We start from the raw sequence: 20000 nt of genomic DNA, 5'->3' as shown, positions 1-20000 counted from the left end.
CAATTGGTTTTGGTTTCCCTACTGATTGGTTGAAAAAGGGGTGCGAGAACTTTGAACCAATCACTGAAGTGATGCAAAACCAAAGCAATAATTATTCGCTAATTACTTTTGACACTCAATTGAAAACCGCGGTAAGCAATAATTTTATAATATTTAATATTACATAAATTTAAGGTTGTAGAAACTCAGAATACTGTGACCATGATTCCCTTTACCATGTTTTAGGAGCTCCAAAATGCAAATAGTTGATGCTGTATAAATCCATGTCTTCTGTATGCCATGCAAAAGTGGCTTTCCACATACCAAAGTAAAGATAAGGTGTGTTGACACCTTCAATATGCACTCCGTACTCATCTTCTATCAGGTCAAGAATTGTTCCTAGTTTTCCTATGTTCCATTCCTCCACATCCTCATCATAGATGGTGCCTGGGATATCTGCAGCATACACTGGATTGTTGAATGTTGCATTTTTCCAGTATTTTCTTTCAATCTCGTCAGGATCCCCAGTGGGAGGCTTGTGTCTAAACAATAAATAAACAAAACTTTCCCTGTAAGTATATATAGATACTTGACAGATGAAATCTCAAAAAGAAAGCAATATCTGCTACTTCTCAAAAGCCTTAAATTAAAACTTTTTTTCTGGCTGATTTCAGGTGACACAATTCCAAATGTATCTTTACTAGTAAAAAGAAGTGTTCCATTAGACTAGGCTATAGGAATGAGACTTACCATAATAGATTTTACTCAGTCTTATGCCAGACGATTTTACTCTTTAATGGGGTGGGGGTCAGAAGTCAATGAGTTAACAACCTCTACATATGGTCCCTTTAAATATATATTATTGTACTACTGTAGCTATAGAGCTTTTTCATGTGACGTCATGGCAGCCATGTTTCCTAAACAAAGGAATGGCGGCCACGCGTGCGTGATGGTGTACCAAACTAATCTTCCGGGAAATGAACTCTATTGTTATGCAGATACTTTCCTTTGATTCAGTAATCCTATATGGCTGCTGGTCACGTGAGTGAAAACTCTCTATTTATGGCCCAAAAATTTCAACAATACTTTTGAAAAGTTGTCCCTAGACCTCAAATTAATAATGTTTATTCCTCAATAAGATAAATTCCTTCACTTATAGGAAAAACAGATACAACAGGGGTTAAAAATCAAGTCCTTAGCCTTACATTAATTTTCTACCTACTTTTCACTGCTGGCCAGCTTCTTGAATTCACTAAGAGACATAGCTTTCTTTTGAACATTAAACAGCTGATAAAGTCCTAAGAGAGACACAAAAATGTAAGAGGTCATGCATGCGCTTAGCCATAGATGCATGTTAATAGTCTTAGTGCCAACCAAATTGGATCTGAAAAATCACTGAATTGATGTCCGCATTATCTGAACAACGCAGTAATATAACATAAACAATGGACCAGGCTAATAAGCAGTTCATGACATTGAGCTGAAAGCATACAAAAGGCGCCCCTGTCATCCACTATACGGTCCATGTCTGATGTTGGAGCAGTGAGCACCACAGCTAGATATAATACACTTTGAGTCAATAATTATTTTTAAGGAGGGAGAAAAACGGGAGTATCCGGACAGAAACCCTCACGTCAGGTTGAGCATACTATCACAGAGGCAGAAAGGAATGGTAACTTATGACCAATGCACCGGTGTGACTCGCATAATTTGATCACGGACAATAGTCAATGCACCGGTGTGACTCGCATAATTTGATCACGGACAAATTATAGTCACGCACTAGCTTTAATCATTATTGTGTGTAAATTAATAAAGGTCTTCTTCTTCTTCAAACTGTTTTGTGGCTCAAATTGATAATTTGGGTATAACATTTTCTTACAAACAGTACAGTACAAAATAAATGAAAGATGCCATTAACCAGAAGGTTATGACAAATAATTAAGAGACAAATTTGAAATAGGATTATTTCAAAGCTATATTTGGATGTAAAATACCATTGTCTTTGCTGCTTTTCCTTTTGGTTGACATCTTAATCAATAAAAGTGACTCAAAAGTCACTTAAAATTGGACAGGAAAAGACTGACTGAATACAGTGGTTGAACAAGGGTAAAGGTACCCTGGGTGCCAGAGGTTCTATTTTTCTTTCGCGAGGAGCGAGTGGTTAAAACGTTTTAACCGCTTGCTCCTCCTGAAAGAAAAATAGAACCTCTGGCACCCAGGGTAGGGTCAAGGATGTATTTACCTGTATTCCTCATTTAATAAACCTAATAATGAAGTTCAAATCCGTTCTAATCACATAAATCATCTGTTAAAATTGATTTAAAAGCCAAATCTGAGATGTCAGACTAGATCCTTCTGCAGCTTATAGTGCAACCTAACTGTATACAAATAGCAAGAAAAATAGACAAAGCACATAACACTCTCTGTTGTTAGTCTCTTTACACACAGCAGGGAAACTGAACCTTGCTACACAAATCAAGCTTTTGTCTCAGATCCACTCAGAAAATTTGCTGGTGTAAGACATTCACCTAAATATTATTGCGTAAGGCTTCTTCCAATTACTACATTAAATTTTAGTCTATTTACAACAGATTCCAAGAATAAAAGGAATGAAGATTTTTTCCTGTCACAGTTCCTAGAATACTTTACAGGGATAAGGATTTTGTGATTTAAATTAAATCAGAGTAATATAAAACTTATGGCCTTGACCTGTTGGAGGAAATTCACTGTTAACACCTTTGAAAGAATCCTAAACTGACAGCTAGGGGGTCTTCTAACAATAAAGTTTTTGTTACATAAAACTTAAGTCTTTTCTTTCTAAATAAAATTTAATATCTTAATTATTAAAACTCTTTTTCACAAGAATCCTTGTTAAATAATAATAGGCGTACACTGGTGAGATTTTTTTGCCAAGATTGTGTTGGAATTAACAATTGAAACACTAGTGATACACTGTAAAATTTCTCAGAAGCTTGTCCAACTGCTACTTGACAAAGGAGAAACAAAATAATTTGGGCAATTCAGTTAACAGGCATTGAAAAAAAGTAAGCATCCTTAGCTTGTAAAAAAGGGGGTAATAAATTTATCAGTCTCACTTGAAGCAACTTTCAGTCACTTGTCTCGGCTGTTAATAACCGGAAAAGGTGTGTTTGAACCGCATCACCCACGCAGGTCAAAATTTGTTCAAATTTTGTTCAAATTCCTTATTTATGTCAACAGATTTCATGAAAGGTGTACCTCTTTTTCGTCAAATACAATCTTTCCAGAGCAGAGCATTTGCCGATTTTAGTGGAGTTCTTTTCCCGACAGAAACAGTTTTCTGGTCAGACAATCAGTGTTTGCACGAGTTACAAATAAGGCTTAACTGCAGAATACCCCGCCACTCGAAGTTGTACCCCTTAAAATCCGGATACCTGGCTACGCAGTTTGTGCACGCTCCATCTTTTTTATGTTTTTAGAACGAGAGGCTATGGGGCCACGGGGCCACGGGGCTACGGGGCTACGGGGCTACGTGGCTATGGGGCTACGGGGCTACGTGGCTACGTGGCTACGGGGCTACGTGGCTACGTGGCTACGTGGCTACGTGGCTACGTGGCTACGTGGTCGACATAATATACATAATACTTTTATATAAACATCACGAAATATGCCGCTTGCATCGAACGCGTTGGTGTTGACCTTGTTGGTCCTTGCTACCGCAGTCCCGTAGTCGCCAAAATGAATAAGCACTAGTTTACTAGTTTTACTAGCGTAAAATTTTAGCTTTCATTTTGTGGTTCGGTCAACTACACTTTTCACGAGATCATGTGAAGAATAAAGCACTCGTTTACTGATTAAGCCTAAGCGCTCGTTGCAGTGATTAGGCCGAAGAACTCTCGTAAAATTTTAGCTTTCATTTTGTGGTTCGGTCAACTACACTTTTCACGAGATCATGTGAAGAATAAAGCCCTCGTTTACTGATTAAGCCTAAGCGCTCGTTGCAGTGATTAGGCCTAAGAACTCTCGTAAAATTTTAGCTTTCATTTTGTGGTTCGGTCAACTACACTTTTCACGAGATCATGTGAAGAATAAAGCACTCGTTTACTGATTAAGCCTAAGCGCTCGTTGCAGTGATTAGGCCGAAGAACTCTCGTAAAATTTTAGCTTTCATTTTGTGGTACGGTTAACTAAACTTTTCACGAGATCATGTGAAGAATAAAGCACTCGTTTACTGATTAAGCCTAAGCGCTCGTTGCAGTGATTAGGCCTCAGAACTCTCGAAAAAATTTAGCTTGCCTTGTCTGGTTCGGTCAACTACACTTTTCACGAGTTCATGTGAAGAATAAAGCCCTCGTTTACTGATTAAGCCTAAGCGCTCGTTGCAGTGATTAGGCCTAAGAACTCTCGTAAAATTTTAGCTTTCATTTTGTGGTTCGGTCAACTACACTTTTCACGAGATCATGTGAAGAATAAAGCACTCGTTTACTGATTAAGCCTAAGCGCTCGTTGCAGTGATTAGGCCGAAGAACTCTCGTAAAATTTTAGCTTTCATTTTGTGGTTCGGTCAACTACACTTTTCACGAGATCATGTGAAGAATAAAGCCCTCGTTTACTGATTAAGCCTAAGTGCTCGTTGCAGTGATTAGGCCTAAGAACTCTCGTAAAATTTTAGCTTTCATTTTGTGGTTCGGTCAACTACACTTTTCACGAGATCATGTGAAGGATAAAGCACTCGTTTACTGATTAAGCCTAAGCGCTCGTTGCAGTGATTAGGCCTAAGAACTCTCGTAAAATTTTAGCTTTCATTTTGTGGTTCGGTTAACTACACTTTTCACGAGATCATGTGAAGAATAAAGCACTCGTTTACTGATTAAGCCTAAGCGCTCGTTGCAGTGATTAGGCCTAAGAACTCTCGTAAAATTTTAGCTTTCATTTTGTGGTTCGGTCAACTACACTTTTCACGAGTTCATGTGAAGAATAAAGCCCTCGTTTACTGATTAAGCCTAAGCGCTCGTTGCAGTGATTAGGCCTAAGAACTCTCGTAAAATTTTAGCTTTCATTTTGTGGTTCGGTCAACTACACTTTTCACGAGATCATGTGAAGAATAAAGCACTCGTTTACTGATTAAGCCTAAGCGCTCGTTGCAGTGATTAGGCCTAAGAACTCTCGTAAAATTTTAGCTTTCATTTTGTGGTTCGGTCAACTACACTTTTCACGAGATCATGTGAAGAATAAAGCCCTCGTTTACTGATTAAGCCTAAGCGCTCGTTGCAGTGATTAGGCCTAAGAACTCTCGTAAAATTTTAGCTTTCATTTTGTGGTTCGGTCAACTACACTTTTCACGAGATCATGTGAAGAATAAAGCACTCGTTTACTGATTAAGCCTAAGCGCTCGTTGCAGTGATTAGGCCGAAGAACTCTCGTAAAATTTTAGCTTTCATTTTGTGGTTCGGTCAACTACACTTTTCACGAGATCATGTGAAGAATAAAGCACTCGTTTACTGATTAAGCCTAAGCGCTCGTTGCAGTGATTAGGCCTAAGAACTCTCGTAAAATTTTAGCTTTCATTTTGTGGTTCGGTCAACTACACTTTTCACGAGATCATGTGAAGAATAAAGCCCTCGTTTACTGATTAAGCCTAAGCGCTCGTTGCAGTGATTAGGCCTAAGAACTCTCGTAAAATTTTAGCTTTCATTTTGTGGTTCGGTCAACTACACTTTTCACGAGATCATGTGAAGAATAAAGCACTCGTTTACTGATTAAGCCTAAGCGCTCGTTGCAGTGATTAGGCCGAAGAACTCTCGTAAAATTTTAGCTTCCCATTTGCGGTTCACCCTACTACACTTTTCACGAGATCATGTGAAGAATAAAGCACTCGTTTACTGATTAAGCCTAAGCGCTCGTTGCAGTGATTAGGCCTAAGAACTCTCGTAAAATTTTAGCTTTCATTTTGTGGTTCGGTCAACTACACTTTTCACGAGTTCATGTGAAGAATAAAGCACTCGTTTACTGATTAAGCCTAAGCGCTCGTTGTAGTGATTAGGCCTAAGAACTCTCGTAAAATTTTAGCTTTCATTTTGCGGTTCGGTTAACTACACTTATCATCGACTACGGGACTGCGGACCACGATACCACTCCATTTCAACACTTAGTTCATTGTTCATTGACTGCGGGACTGCGGACTACGGTAGCACTTCACTTCAACACTTAATAAATACATATTGACTTCCTAGCCGCCTTCGGACTGCAGGCCACGGTAGCAGTATACGTAGATTTAAGGAGGACGTGAGTGGCCGGGTATTCTGAAGTTGCTCCCGAGAACGCTACACACGCTACACATGAATCTAACTCGCTCTTTAATCAATGAGCCGAAACAATAATCCATGAGCTGAAACAAGCACGCTACACATGAATCTAACTCGTTCTTTAATCAATGTGCCGAATCAAACTTGCAGACACTTTAGTTCCTGTGCCGAAACATACTCGCTAACACATATCTATGAATGTAACTCGTTCAGTAATATATGAACCGAAACTAACTCCCTAATTCATGTGCCGAAACAAACTCGCTAACACATGAATGTACCTTCATGAGTAAGACATGAGCAGTTTGAAAATATTCAAATAAACAAAACTCACTACTACATGAGGCATAATCAAAACTGTTTCGTATAACCTACCATACGCGCAATTAATGCAATTGAAATCTGAGCGCCTTGAATGTTAGTTCGATACTGTAACTTCGTTATTTGATTACTCGCATTGTCTAATTATTCAAATTTGTAAATTTTCATAATGTCTTTTAAAAACGCTTTCCACAAATCTTCTCTACTGTGAATATATCTCCATCTGAATTCCGCTAAATACGATGAATAATGTTCTTTTTTGCGACCGTGTGTTAGGAGCCTTGCTTTCGTAGCCCCGTAGCCCCGTAGCCACGTAGCCCCGTAGCCACGTAGCCACGTAGCCCCGTAGCCACGTAGCCACGTAGCCACGTAGCCACGTAGCCACGTAGCCCCGTAGCCCCGTAGCCCCGTAGCCACGTAGCCACGTAGCCACGTGGCCACGTGGCCACGTAGCCACGTAGCCACGTAGCCACGTAGCCACGTAGCCACGTAGCCACGTAGCCCCGTAGCCACGTAGCCACGTAGCCACGTAGCCACGTAGCCACGTAGCCCCGTAGCCACGTAGCCACGTAGCCACGTAGCCACGTAGCTCCGTAGCCACGTAGCCCCGTAGCCACGTAGCCACGTAGCCACGTAGCCACGTAGCCCCGTAGCCACGTAGCCACGTAGCCATGTAGCCACGTAGCCCCGTAGCCCCGTAGCCACGTAGCCCCGTAGCCCCGTAGCTCCGTAGCCCCATTGCCCTGTAGCCCTGTAGCCCCGTAGCCCTGTAGTGTGTCTATTTCTCGTTCTAAAAACATAAAAAAAGAATTAGCGTGCACAAACTGCGTAGTCAAGTATCCGGACTTTAAGGGGTACAACTTCGAGTGGCGGGGTATTCTGCAGTTACTCCGAAACAAATAATAACCACAAGATCAAACGGAAATTCTCCCACCATACACAGTTTGAAAGGAAAATTAATTAAACGTGTTTTGTATCAAAGCTTATTAGGGCCGTTTATACGAGAGAAAATAAGCCGCGGCTAACTCTGGCCGCGGCTTACGTAAGCCGCGAAAGGAACTATTTATACGAGTATAAACTCCCTGGCCAGGATAAGCCGCGGCTTGAGAAAGCCGTGAACGTGGATTTTGTACCATTTATAAGGGGTGTTCGCGGCTTACGTAAGCCGCGGCCAGAGTTAGCCGCGGCTTATTTTCTCTCGTATAAACGGCCCTATTGTGTCCATGTTTGTGCAGTACGTGTCTTGTATAAAACCACTACATGCTTTCCAAATGACAAATAACACAACAAAACCAAGATTCTTCACGCCAAACAAGCTGAAAACAACAGAAGCTTGACAAAGAATGGTAAATAAGACTTAAGTTTACCCTTTTGTTTTTGTTTTGAAAACGCTTGAGTGAGCACGATAAGTTTACAAAACCTTATAACTTCTCATATCACTGTCGTTGTAGGAAAAAGTAAATTCTTCCCAATATCAAGAGAGGTTTCATCTCGTGTAGCAATTTCTGCCAAATTTCGCTTTCTGCTTTCAACCATGACAAAAATCTGTCATGAAATAAAAACGCGCACCGTGTTGGCATATGCAGATGAACATTCAACCAACTTTTCGCTTGCTCCTCTGTTTTATTCGACTACATAGTTTGGCTCTTTGAAAAAGTCTTCAGTTTTGAGCTTTAAACATTTTCATCCTGTTAATGTTTGCACACAAACCTTGTGTTCCCGTAATAACTTGTAGTATTGGTGCTGGGATTGTTATATCTATGCCTTCATAACTTTTTCTCGGGATCCAGTCCTTGGGAGGTATGACCTAAAAGAAAATTTAAAGAAAAGAAAATGCCATTTTCAAGTCGAGCACCACGCTCACAAAACCATACACCACGTGCAACCTAAAAAGACAGTGCAAACTTCAGAGCAAACTGCTAGTGAAAATTCAAGCCATTATGAAACAAAGCGAACCTTAGCGACGCCCGCCCGATGAGCCCCCATTTCTTCCATCTTACGAATATAAGCAGAAAAGTTTTTAAACTCCTCATAACTGGGGCGAAACACCATGATTTTGTTGCTCTCTAATGAAGACATGTTTCTCCGTTGTCAGAGGTATCGGTCCACCTTGAGGAAGCTGCTGCCTCAGTCAAAATCCATTCTCCTTCTCAACACAACACACTAAACCCGAAAGCATGAATAGAGCAATATCTGGTTTTTCCATTTAAGCGTGTAGGCTCACAGGAAGCGGCGAATGTTTTTCATTTCCACCGCAAAACCTTTTTTCTCTGTGTTGTTTCTTTGTTGGCCGCTGTTGTGACCAAAATGACGCAAACTACACCTCCTATCTCAGTCATCCCCAGTGGGGACAGCTTAGGATCCCAAGCATATCACTGGAACGAGACGACAACTACCGTAATAAACAGAACAGGTGAAAATTTGTGCATATTTTTCTCTCTGTTTGCTTCTTTTTATCCTGTTCAGAGCTTCCTTCTTTACTTGAGAAATGTGGCTATCAATTTAGCCTTAATATGGACGAACCGGAATCGAAAGATGATCGCAAGCATCGGTAAGAAATATGTAAGATTATGATAAAATGAGACTGCAGAAGTGATGATTAAATGTCATTTGTGAGATTGTTGCTGTCGATGTATTATATGCTTGAGAAGCTAGTAGGCCAAATACGACATCTGCTGTTTGCAAAAATTCTTAATTTGCAACTGTAGCATTGAGCTCGACTTACAAAATGAAAATAAACATCTATTTTGGTTTGTAATTAAATTATAACCTTAGGTTTAAGGTGCAGTATCATTATTTTCTTTATTGATAGGTATGTATCACAGTTGGTCTTCAGTGTGGGTAAATAGTCATGCCCATTCTACCAGGCCCTTTTCCTAAATTTGCCTGCATTTCATATTAGCCTCAAAGTTTAGATTTAGGCTCCAAAATTTAAACTAAAACAAAACCATGTCTCCTAGCTATTCCTGATTTATCTTTTGTAATAATTATAAACAATTATTGGATGAGGTTTTTGTGATATCCAGAATAATCAAGGTCGAGGGAAGGGCTTACCGAGACCTTGATTATTCTGGATATCACAAAAACCGAATCTAATAATTGTTTTATTATACATTGAAGGAAAAAAAAAACGGTCACTGTTGTGCTTCTTCACTGACAGCAAGCAACACAAAGCGTGCGAACTTGACATGATTACCCTAAGAAATCATGCACTGCGGTCATACATGACATGATTACCCGTGACCTTGGCTGACCTTGACATGATTAATGTATAATCTGCAGTTATGACGTCACGGGCGCTGATTTTGAAAATTCACTGTAGGCTTTCGGCCAATCAGGAAAGAGATAGTGAGCTCAATGTATAATAATTTAACTTATTGCTTGAATCTTCTTGTAGCCCTGGTGCTGTAGACGAAAGTGTTCTAGCTGATGCCATTAGGATGACAAATATTGCACTCAACCTTTGCTTGTCAAATAAATTTCTTCAAGCACAAGCAAAACTTGAACCTTGGTAAGATTTAGTACTACACCATGGATCCACTGATTTGTAAATTAAAGGTCATCGGATGTGAGTAACTGCAGAAATTATCCATCCACTATAATAATAGGCCATTTCCGAGTTCATGTCTGCCTCCTCTTCAAAGCGAGTCTAATTGCAAAGTTTTTGTGATGGTAATTAGTTCTACTTTACATATGAATGAAATCTAATTTTCATGAGAAAAACTTTGCACTTAGACTCGCTGTGAAGAGAAGGCAGACATGAACTTGGGAATGGCCAATTATTGTGTTCTTCTAGTGGCATCATTTGAAGAACAAGGCATATGACAATACATGACATCTGCAAAGAATTGGCCTGGTATTCTGCAGTTTATATTAGGCCATGAATTGAAGTAGCAGGTGATCATACATTGAAGAAATTATCCTTTCATGGTCTGCTTGTTCGAAAGCCGATTAACTTAATCCAGGATTAGGCTAAACTTTTGTTTCATGTTTTCAACTTTTTGGTGAAAGTTTCTTTTGCTTATTTTTTTGTTTTTCAATATTGACTTCTTCTTCTAATGTAAAGTTTTGCCGAATATCAGCGTTGAACAGCATTTAGGAGTAGATAAATAAAGTCCTTGGTTAATTTTTAATCTGGGATGAGGGTTAATCGACTTTTGAACAACCGGGCCCAGGAATGATGATGGTGTGGTAATCATTTGCAGTGCAGGTCATGACATGTCTGCAAACCTGATCATTAACACAAACTAATTACCATTGTTATTTACAGGTTTTAAAATGCCATTCTGTCCAGAGCCATCAGTATTAATTCATTGATCTTGTTTCTTTGTCAATTTTCTCATTAGATTTGGTTGTGACTATATGAGAGACATTGTTTTAAAATATTAGGATTAATTTAAGTTTAAATAAGGTCTGCAAGTATTGAACTTTGTTCTTACACCATTTATAAATACCAATTTCATTTGCACATTTAATTAAGCCTTTAAATGGAACTCCGGAATCAGTAAGAATTAAATTAACAGTGCTTTTCTCAAGGTTGCAAAGAAGTGCTGGTGATTGGAAGTGCTGCACCAAGTATCCGGGGGTACTTTTAGTTTACTATATCGAAAGTGACAGGTTCACTGCAATTTTCCAATGAAGACTTAGAATATGGTGGCAGTGCCAATCACTTTAATAATTTATGACATTCTCCTTTAATGTTTTTTATGAGCCTGGGTTTTATTTTTTATTATTGGTTGTTCTTGTTAAAGGGTAAATGAAAGCATGTACCATGCATTAGGATACAGCACTATCATGTATCTTCAAGCAATGATGACATTTGAACCTGTATGTATCTCTGCTTAGGTTTTAGACTTGAGAAGTAGACCATATCCGGACATTACTAAACAACAAAACAGCGAAACAAAGCACCAAAACACCATATATAACCCCACCATACATTGAATACTAACTGACAAAGGTTGAATTTGAGATTAAACATCATTTTAGGCCTAATTAGACCTAAAAGGTTTTTGCCCCTAATCTCAGTCAACCTGAATCTTAATCTTAATCTCAATGAATTAGGAGCAACAACGTTTTAGGCCTAACACAATTATTTTATTTAATCTCAAATCCAACCTTTGTCGGTTAGTATTCAATGTATGGTGGGGTCATACATGGTGTTTTAGTTTTTCTTTTTGGTGTTTTCGCTGTTTTGTGGTTTAGTGATGCCCACCATATCCCTGCAGTTTTCTTTTGAAGGTCACATGTTTTTAAAATAATCTTTTTTTGAAAGTCTCCAGCTTGTGTAGTCATCACTTGTAAGCTAGTACTCTACAATACTAGTTGAGGTGATTAGAAGTCAAATCAAAATGCAAAGTAAAGATGATTATTAAAGTAAATCAGGAGTTGGTTTTTGACGAAAGAGGAAGACCAGATTACCCATAAAAAAGCCTCTCAGAGCAGAGGGAGGAATCAACAAATTTCACCCATTAAATATGAGTCAATGTTTGGGAATGGAAACTGTAGAGATATTAATGAATAGCGATTCCTCTCACCTTGCACTACGTTAACTCTGCTCCACTATTACTGAATCAAACACTACCTTTACTAAATAAATGCAAATCATTATTCCTTGAAAACACCGTCTTCAAATAAAATAGAATAGAATGTAGAAAAAAAGTTAAAATAAAGTTAATTATAAAGTTTATTTGAAGTAGGCAACAAGTACTGTAAAATCTCTAGTCTTTCTAATTTTAGCCTATATTTATTCTTTAAGTACAGTGTTTAGGCTTATGGTTTTAAAACACCCGTTTGTGTTCATAGTTGTTTCAGTGTTGATAAACAGGAACCTGTGATCTATAAATTATTAAAGAATCCTGCCTTTAAAACAAGTTAGAGGAAAGTATTGGGCTTGCAAGCATGTTAAAACTATTGTTGATTCCCTTATAGCAATTAATTCAGCAAGCAAACAAGAGCAATAAAATGGCATTGGATGTTTGTGAAAGGTGATTTATTAATATAAATGTATATAGCAAAACAGTTGTTTGCTACTTGCAAAATCTCTTTCAGAATGTTAATAGACTATTTTACAGTTCTGTGCTCAGTTATCATGCTGGCCTTTGAATAAAAGCGAGGCTGGAGTCGACGTTGCTTTGGTACAACCTTCATTGCTTTTCTTATGTAACTCATGTTGTTGTTGCAGTAATACTAACAAGTTCCTATTTATATAAGAAAAGCAATGAGGTTTGTATCAAGACAAGGTCAACTCCAGCCTCGCTCTTATTCAAAGGCCTGGTAACTGATCACAGAACTTTAAAATGGTCGATTATTGCCTATTTTTTTGAGCATGTAAGGACGATTGATCAGATCTTTTATTAATTTTGTAACATCAAACCCCAATTGTTCAAAGGGTGGATATTGTTATCCACTGGATAAATCACTATCCACTAGATAACTCAATCAATTTTGCTAATGTTTAGCTGCTGGATAGTGATAATGTATCCAGTAGATAGGACTATCCACCTTTTGAACTAGGGCCAGACAATTGCAACTTTCTAGCCTGTGTGCAGCCACCCGCTCTCTTACAAAATAATCGGAGAAGAGAGCGGGCAGCTGTCCAAAGCATACACCTCCCTTGCCTTGTTACTATAATTTATTGGATAGTGAAATAGTTACTAGAGTCAACACGTATCTCAAAATGTTTTCAGCAAAGTCCGTCAGCCTCACTCACATTTACAATACAATACATACTTAATTGACTGCTCCCCATAGGGGCTTTTCAGGGCCAATGAAACACAATCAATGAAACGACAGAACACAACAACAACTGTTAAGAATCCCAACTGGCCAGAGGCAAACCATTTGGCTATTTACAAGTGCAGCCGGGAAGTTGAATCAGGAACTACCAGGAACAAATTCAACGAGTGATTAGAACGGGTCTTGAACCCGGGATCTCCGGAGCTCAAGGCAAGCCCCCTAAGCACTTGGCCACACTGCCAACCTTTCCTTCATATTTTTTCAGTGGAGTTGGGGTGGGGATGATAAAGACCTTTGATTTCCAAGTTCATGTACTTGAATCATTTATTAGACACAGAAGAAGACAAACATGGACACAGTCATTTACAAGTTGGATCTGGAGCCCGTTTGAAAATCTGACAGAGGGTATTTACTCATTTATTTTTTTACATGTTTCTTAGTACTTTCTTGGTAATATTTACCTTCCTTCTATTGCCTCCAATTCTTTTCTTTGTTCCAACCTGATCTTTTGCATTGCCCCCAATGTCCTATTCTTCCAAACTCCCTTTTATTTTATCCTCTCCTACACTCTCATAACCCCCTCCCTTCCTTCTCAAATTTTGTGTTCTCAGGTCGACAATAATATTTTATCATTTTGGTATAAACTTGTATACTTATTTTATTCAGTACTCTCCTTCTTGCATTTCAGTGGAAAGGCATGCAGAGCTCTGCTATGCTGAATGCCTCTTCATGAGGGCTATGCTAACATTTATTCAGGTTATTGAAGATCAATCTGTAATATTCATAGATTACGATGTATCTGGTCCTTCAGACAAATTCAGTGAAAGGTTAAGGCGGCTGTGTAGCTGAGTCAACTATCTTTAAGGGTAACTTTGCACATTAGTGTGGAGAAATTTTGATCAAGAGCAGCATGATCCACAAGTACTATGCCGCCACTTTATCCTTCACTGCACTTGTCCATGCAAGTTCAATTATTAATAATATTATTGCAGCCATGAAAATGATGTCTTCTCTACGGTTGGCCTGGATCTGTCTGGCCTTTTTCAACTCATTCAGTATTGCATTAGGCTGACCTTATATGAAAAGTCAGGGCTAATTTCTTATCTGGATTGCTCTTTTTTTCTCTTTCCTGTTGTGGGCTCATTTCCACACAAGGACTGATTTCTGCACGGATTTCTTTACCTTTATCTTTTATATCTAACGATTCTAAGGATAGCAAGAGCTTGTTGTGCTTCTTAACTAAGTTTTCCTTGTTCTTAAACAAATTCTCTTTAACAGGATGAAAACCTTGTCAGTTTTATAAAAGGGGCTCTTAAAATCAGAAGTGCATATCAGACATACAAGTCAGTAATCATCATTAAATTTTTCTAAAATATTCGTATTTTAACATTTTATTTTGATTTGTTATGAGTGTGTAACTTTCTCAACATACTGTAAACATGTAACCTCTAGTAAATGTGTTAAATAATTACCTCAGAGTATAATTATCACTGTTGTCAGTGGTATTCAACTATTGTCTTTAGAGGCAGTTATTGTTCATTTGAATGGTAATAGTTAGGGATTTCTTGTGTGTATTAACCCATTGACTCCTAGGGGTTCCCCATTGCCGAGTAAAATCGCCTGGCATTAGTCAGAGAAAAATACTAAGTATGGCCGGTTTAGGGGCGAAAGGGTTATTAAACAAGTTTGTTGAGATACAACATGTAAATAAACAACTTATTGTTATGTGACATAATGCATCAAATTGAATGTAATCTTGTACTGTACTCTAAGGACGTATACAAGACGTGGAATACCCCTGTACACCTGGTCCATGGACCACTTAAAATAAGTCACAATGCTTTTAATACAGCTTTATCCACCAACAGTTAGGTAAACATAATGTCCTGGAAGAGAGCCTAGCATTTGTTGATACTGCTACCAATATTTTAAAACTTTTCATTTGTGATGGCCGAGTTTATAGTGATGGCCGAGTTTACAGCGACTTGTAATGGTGTGCTTTACGACGTATTGAGAAAACAACAAGGCAACTTAACGGGTTCAAGTGTTTTTTGAAGTCCTGTTTCCATCATAAATGTTGTACAACAGTTTTCAATTTAAAAAAAAGGAAAGCAGCAAGCAAACACAAGATACATGTAACAGTTATTCCATAAGAGGCCGCTTTAACTGAAGTGAACTAACCATTCTCTCTGAAAATGATGGGCGGTCCACAGGGGTAGACTATGCACCGGGTCCATTAAGGAATGAATCCATGCCGCAGGTCCACAGAGGTGGTCCATGTTTTGTATTTTGTAATTTTTTATTTAAATAGATTGAAAGCCAGCTACAAGATTAATTAATTCTAACACTGGTAAAAAGTGGGTCACAGGTTACAGATTGTTGATTTACGTGCACTAAAACAGCCTTACGGCTATGCTTTCACCAAGAGTAACCCATCGACCCCCAGGAGTGAGACTTGTTGTCAATAGGGTGTATCTTAGGGCACCTGACGAATCAGTGGGTTAACCAGTAAAAAACTATTATGCCCCCTCCATTAATCTTATGCTTAAATTTTCATGCTTAAGTATATAACACTTCAAACATTGTTCAGGTGCTAAATGGTAGCAAGATCTGTATTAATTTTGTGTTTGTGGCAAATGGCAGTCTACTGCTTGTCAAGAAACCATTGCAATAATGCTCTCTTTTGAGGGTAGACTTTCTCCAGTGTCGAGTAACAAGATAAGCAAAAGTGAAACAGGATAATTTCACTGATTTTTGGTTAAAGTCATAATTTTCAGCCTGTCATTTTCTGATAGCATTATTCTAATGACCTTTAAGTGAGCTTTAATGTACCCAATTTTTGCCAAATAACAAAACTGATCAATTATCTTGCCATATGAAACTCTGCAGGACTTGCTTTGAAATGGTTACTCACCAACCATCATCCTTGTTGCACTCACCACAAAGAATGGACTTTGAAGGAGGTGTCCACCTTGGTATTGGAAGCTTTAATTTGGTAAGTTCAAATCATAAAAATAGAATTTAAGTTAATGAATAATATTTAGTAATTATTGTTAAATATAAATTAATTATTTTTCTTTGTTTGGTCATGTTGATTTGTTTTAAATCCAATTTTAAATCTGCATTGCAGATGCTATCTTTACTTCCAGCAAAGATTGTTAAGTTGCTGGAGTGGGTTGGTTTTTCAGGAGACAAGGTATTGGAATAAACATGATAATTGTTGCGTCGTAATATTTTAAATGCTCATCTCTTGTACAGTGTTTGCTAGCTTGGGTGGGAAACGGTGGCACTTCCCCTTGCTGGCCCAACCTTCTAGGAGCTTGGCAGAGGTACAATGCTGCTCAGGGCAGCTGTGCTCTGTGCACAGCCAGTATACCACTGACTGACACTAGCCTAACCCCAGTTACTGGCCTTGCAGTGGCAGGCAGCACTCTGGTCCTGGATGACACTTTATCCCCAGCCTTTTTCCTCCCAATAATACTGCGTCTTCAAGTGCCTGTGTGTCATCAACAGCTAACTGAGGAATAATCATGGTTATGTAAACCAAATTCCTTAGAAAAATGTAGAAGATAAAATCCACTTTGTTATATTATTGTACTTTTGAAACCAAAATTAATGTTTAGGAAATCACTTGAGTGTTGTGAAATCATGGACGATACTTCGTGCCAATATTGCCAATAATTTTTTATATGTTTTTTTTTAATTTTTCTAGTTTAAAGGTTTAGAGCACTTGGACCAGGGCTGCCGCAGCCAGAATCTCAGGTCACCAATGTGTGCCATGGTGCTCCTCGCCTACCATAGTGTCATCACTTATTACCTGGGTGAGTACTGATTTTAAAATAGCCTCTACTGTACCAAAAGACAAAGGAGTTTATTTAAGAGACCATGTTTGGGAAAGATTGTGGTAGTCCTCTTTGTTTACTGTAAACCTCTCCATCTCATTGGACCCTTTGACCCTTTTGGCAGCCCAGAGGGTAATTTATGCCTTTCACCTTTTCCACCTTTACTTTTTAAATAACGTTTTTCAAAGTGTAGAGAAAGAATCTTCCCTGGCAGTCAGTAGCACATAAAAACTAAAAAAATGGAAAACTAATAAGAAGCATTCACTAGTCCTTGTGCAAAGTATTAGCCATTTTTATGTTAGCTATGCCCACTGACAGAATCAAAGAGTTTATATTTATGACATTACCATGTCCTTCAGTTAGTCAAATCTTTCTTGCAACTTTTATAGGAAATGGTGAAGGAGATGTATTTTATGCTGAAGAAATTCTTCAGACACAACTGAAAGCATTTCCAAAGGTACTACAAAATAATCTTTTTAATATGTGCCTTCAGTTGATAAAATTTGGTTCGATTTATCTCAAAATGTTCGGTGTCTGCCAATGACAAGATACCAAAGCTATTGAACTTGCATCAGAATCTTTTGTAGTAAAGCAAAAGGCTAAATCATGATGGATTTATAAACTGGACATATGACATCTGATTCAGTTTCATGACAGTTGTTCTTTAACGTCTCACAGTGTTGATTAACACGAAGAGTTGTGAGACGGCCTACACTTTGTAGTCGTTATGCAAGAAGATTTGAAAACCTAACCACTTGCCTCAGTTACACAGTGTTGGTTTATGTGTGGTTGTGACTCCACAATCCCCCACACGAGAGTCTGATCTCAACCAACTAAACAACCGGTTGTCGGTCTAAAGAGAAAATAATGACTTCGTTGAAGTCTCACATTTAGCTTAGAACAAGTACCCTAATCATAATTGGGTGACTATTTAATCAAGCAAAATAAATTTATGAAAGCAAAAACCTGGGAATTGAGGAGAAACCTTTGGCAGCAGAGTAGAGAAGCAAATACTCAGCCCACATAATTATTATAAGGGGTGACAAATGGTAAAACCTGAGACTCATTGAGATGCTAAGACCCTTGTTTGTGAATCTGAGCCTGAGACCAAAACATGCAAGACTTCACACCGAAATAAGTGCAATATAAACAAGACTTCGAGACTTTTCGCAAAGGCTGCCGATATTTTGAGATTGGATGAAAAGTTTGAGAGTGCCAAGATTTTGGAGGTACCATTTGTCACCCCTCACATACACTGTGATTCTGTTATGATATTAAGGAAGTGCTATATGTAGTTATGCTATTAGTGATCGAATCAGGGCTAATTGATTCCATTGGGAATCGAGGAAACTGATATACAGTGCTGAACACATTGTGAAAATCATTCTGTATTCCATTTTCCTGGGTTGAGGCTTTAGTTCTTCTTCATGTAATGTTAAGGTTAGATTAATAACCTGTATTTCTGCGAAACACTGCAGATGTCAGTTTCAGTAATCGAACCTGCAACACTTGGAGGAAGGCAATACCGGTATGCCTCATGACTTTTTAAAACAGAAAAACTCTGTTTATTATTTGTTGTTCTTTTCAGGGGGCAATATTTTTGTACTATGATGCACGAATAAAGCAAGTTCAAGGAAAGGTAGATGAGGTAAGTCCATTTTGAGTGTGCTTTCCAATCACATGACTTTTGGAGGGCATATAGTTTATTTGTGGCCCGAGTAGCCATGATGCTCAATCTGTGCTTGCACTTGTATCAGAAATGTGAACACCTCTTGGTTTGCTTTTGCACTGATTTACAGTACATCTGTGTTTGTATGGCATACATGTGTGAATGTGCCTGTTCCTTTTGAATTGATGCAAAGTAATGGGTACATGTACTTAAAGCTGGTTTTCAACAAAAGCCTAAGAGCCCAAGACAGTGTAGTGTAATGAATTGTTTTTTTTTCTATTTCATCAGGCCATTAAAAGATACAACGACTCAATTTCTTCTCAATCAGAATGGAAACAGTTTCATCACATTTGCTACTGGGAGATGATCTGGTGCTATTCGTAAGTTGATAGTCTCTTTAAATTAAAAGCTGTGGTTATCTCAGCTGCGGCAGTAAGGTTGTACCAATAATTAGTACAATAGTTGATAATAATAATAATAATGATAATAAATTAATATAATAATAATTAATAAGAATTTAATAAGAATTAAGAATAATAATTGATAACTTGATAATAATTTATCATTGTGTAGATGTAATTGTAATTACTATACTAGAATGTGTGTAGTGGCTCTAGTAGTCATTGTAGTTGCACTTGTAGTTTTCGTTGTAAGTGTTGTAATAGTGTAGGTGGAGTAGTTGTAGTATTTGGATGTTGCGGTTGTTATTGTGTTGCTATTTGTAATAATGTTCCTCTTTGTCCTAAAGGTACAAAGGAAACTGGTCCAAAGCATACCATTATGCTTCAGTTTTGGTAGAAGAAAGTGGCTGGTCAAGGGTGAGTTGTTAAATAGTTGTTGCATCCTGCACACAGCTTTTCAGTTTTCTTTAGCTTGCAAACAGTCGCTGATAGTTTCCTAGAGCCTAGATAGAGCTTTGCGCCAAAAGAGTTCTTTCCCCCCCTCCCCCTTCTTCCGTGTTTGGGTAGCTTGGGGTCACTTCGGTGCCACTGCTCGCCCCCGTCCCGCAGCTTTTGAAATCAAATGAAAGCAAATCATCTCCGAATAACACAATGTGGAGCCTTCTTGTGGTCTAACCTTTCTTCAGATCTGTACGCAACTGTATGTGAATTTATATGCAACTTTGAGGAGCAAAAGCAAAACATCGCGGTTTCTCCATTTGGC

At 38.4% G+C, this 20000-nt stretch overlaps 2 protein-coding genes across 4 annotated transcripts in view; one reads left to right on the top strand and one right to left on the bottom strand.

The window, feature by feature from the left end:
* Positions 1 to 8798, bottom strand: part of LOC138022770 (lysine-specific demethylase 4A-like) — a 21761-nt gene extending 12963 nt beyond the window's left edge. The window contains exons 1-4 of the mRNA XM_068869714.1: positions 8544 to 8798; positions 8298 to 8394; positions 1202 to 1277; positions 216 to 521 (exon numbers count right to left, since the gene is read on the bottom strand). Coding sequence (XP_068725815.1) covers positions 216 to 521; positions 1202 to 1277; positions 8298 to 8394; positions 8544 to 8666 — 602 coding nt within the window. The 5' untranslated portion in view covers positions 8667 to 8798. The remainder of the gene's footprint in view (positions 1 to 215; positions 522 to 1201; positions 1278 to 8297; positions 8395 to 8543) is intronic.
* Positions 7761 to 20000, top strand: part of LOC138022771 (tetratricopeptide repeat protein 39B-like) — an 18477-nt gene continuing 6237 nt past the window's right edge. The window contains exons 1-15 of one of the 3 annotated variants that reach the window (XM_068869715.1): positions 7761 to 7933; positions 9054 to 9138; positions 9985 to 10098; positions 11339 to 11414; positions 12519 to 12574; positions 13657 to 13730; positions 14014 to 14081; positions 14604 to 14668; positions 16215 to 16320; positions 16456 to 16521; positions 17038 to 17146; positions 17557 to 17624; positions 18756 to 18815; positions 19125 to 19216; positions 19585 to 19654. In XM_068869715.1, coding sequence (XP_068725816.1) covers positions 9101 to 9138; positions 9985 to 10098; positions 11339 to 11414; positions 12519 to 12574; positions 13657 to 13730; positions 14014 to 14081; positions 14604 to 14668; positions 16215 to 16320; positions 16456 to 16521; positions 17038 to 17146; positions 17557 to 17624; positions 18756 to 18815; positions 19125 to 19216; positions 19585 to 19654 — 1062 coding nt within the window. In that variant the 5' untranslated portion in view covers positions 7761 to 7933; positions 9054 to 9100. Of the gene's footprint in view, positions 7934 to 8952; positions 9139 to 9984; positions 10099 to 11338; positions 11415 to 12518; positions 12575 to 13656; positions 13731 to 14013; positions 14082 to 14603; positions 14669 to 16214; positions 16321 to 16455; positions 16522 to 17037; positions 17147 to 17556; positions 17625 to 18755; positions 18816 to 19124; positions 19217 to 19584; positions 19655 to 20000 lie in introns of those variants that run through there. The other 2 variants (XM_068869718.1, XM_068869716.1) reach the window with 2 other exon arrangements.

The sequence above is a fragment of the Montipora capricornis genome, chromosome 11, assembly GCF_036669925.1.
Source record: "Montipora capricornis isolate CH-2021 chromosome 11, ASM3666992v2, whole genome shotgun sequence".
Taxonomy (NCBI): domain Eukaryota; kingdom Metazoa; phylum Cnidaria; class Anthozoa; order Scleractinia; family Acroporidae; genus Montipora; species Montipora capricornis.
This window is presented reverse-complemented; position numbering and strand designations above follow the sequence as displayed.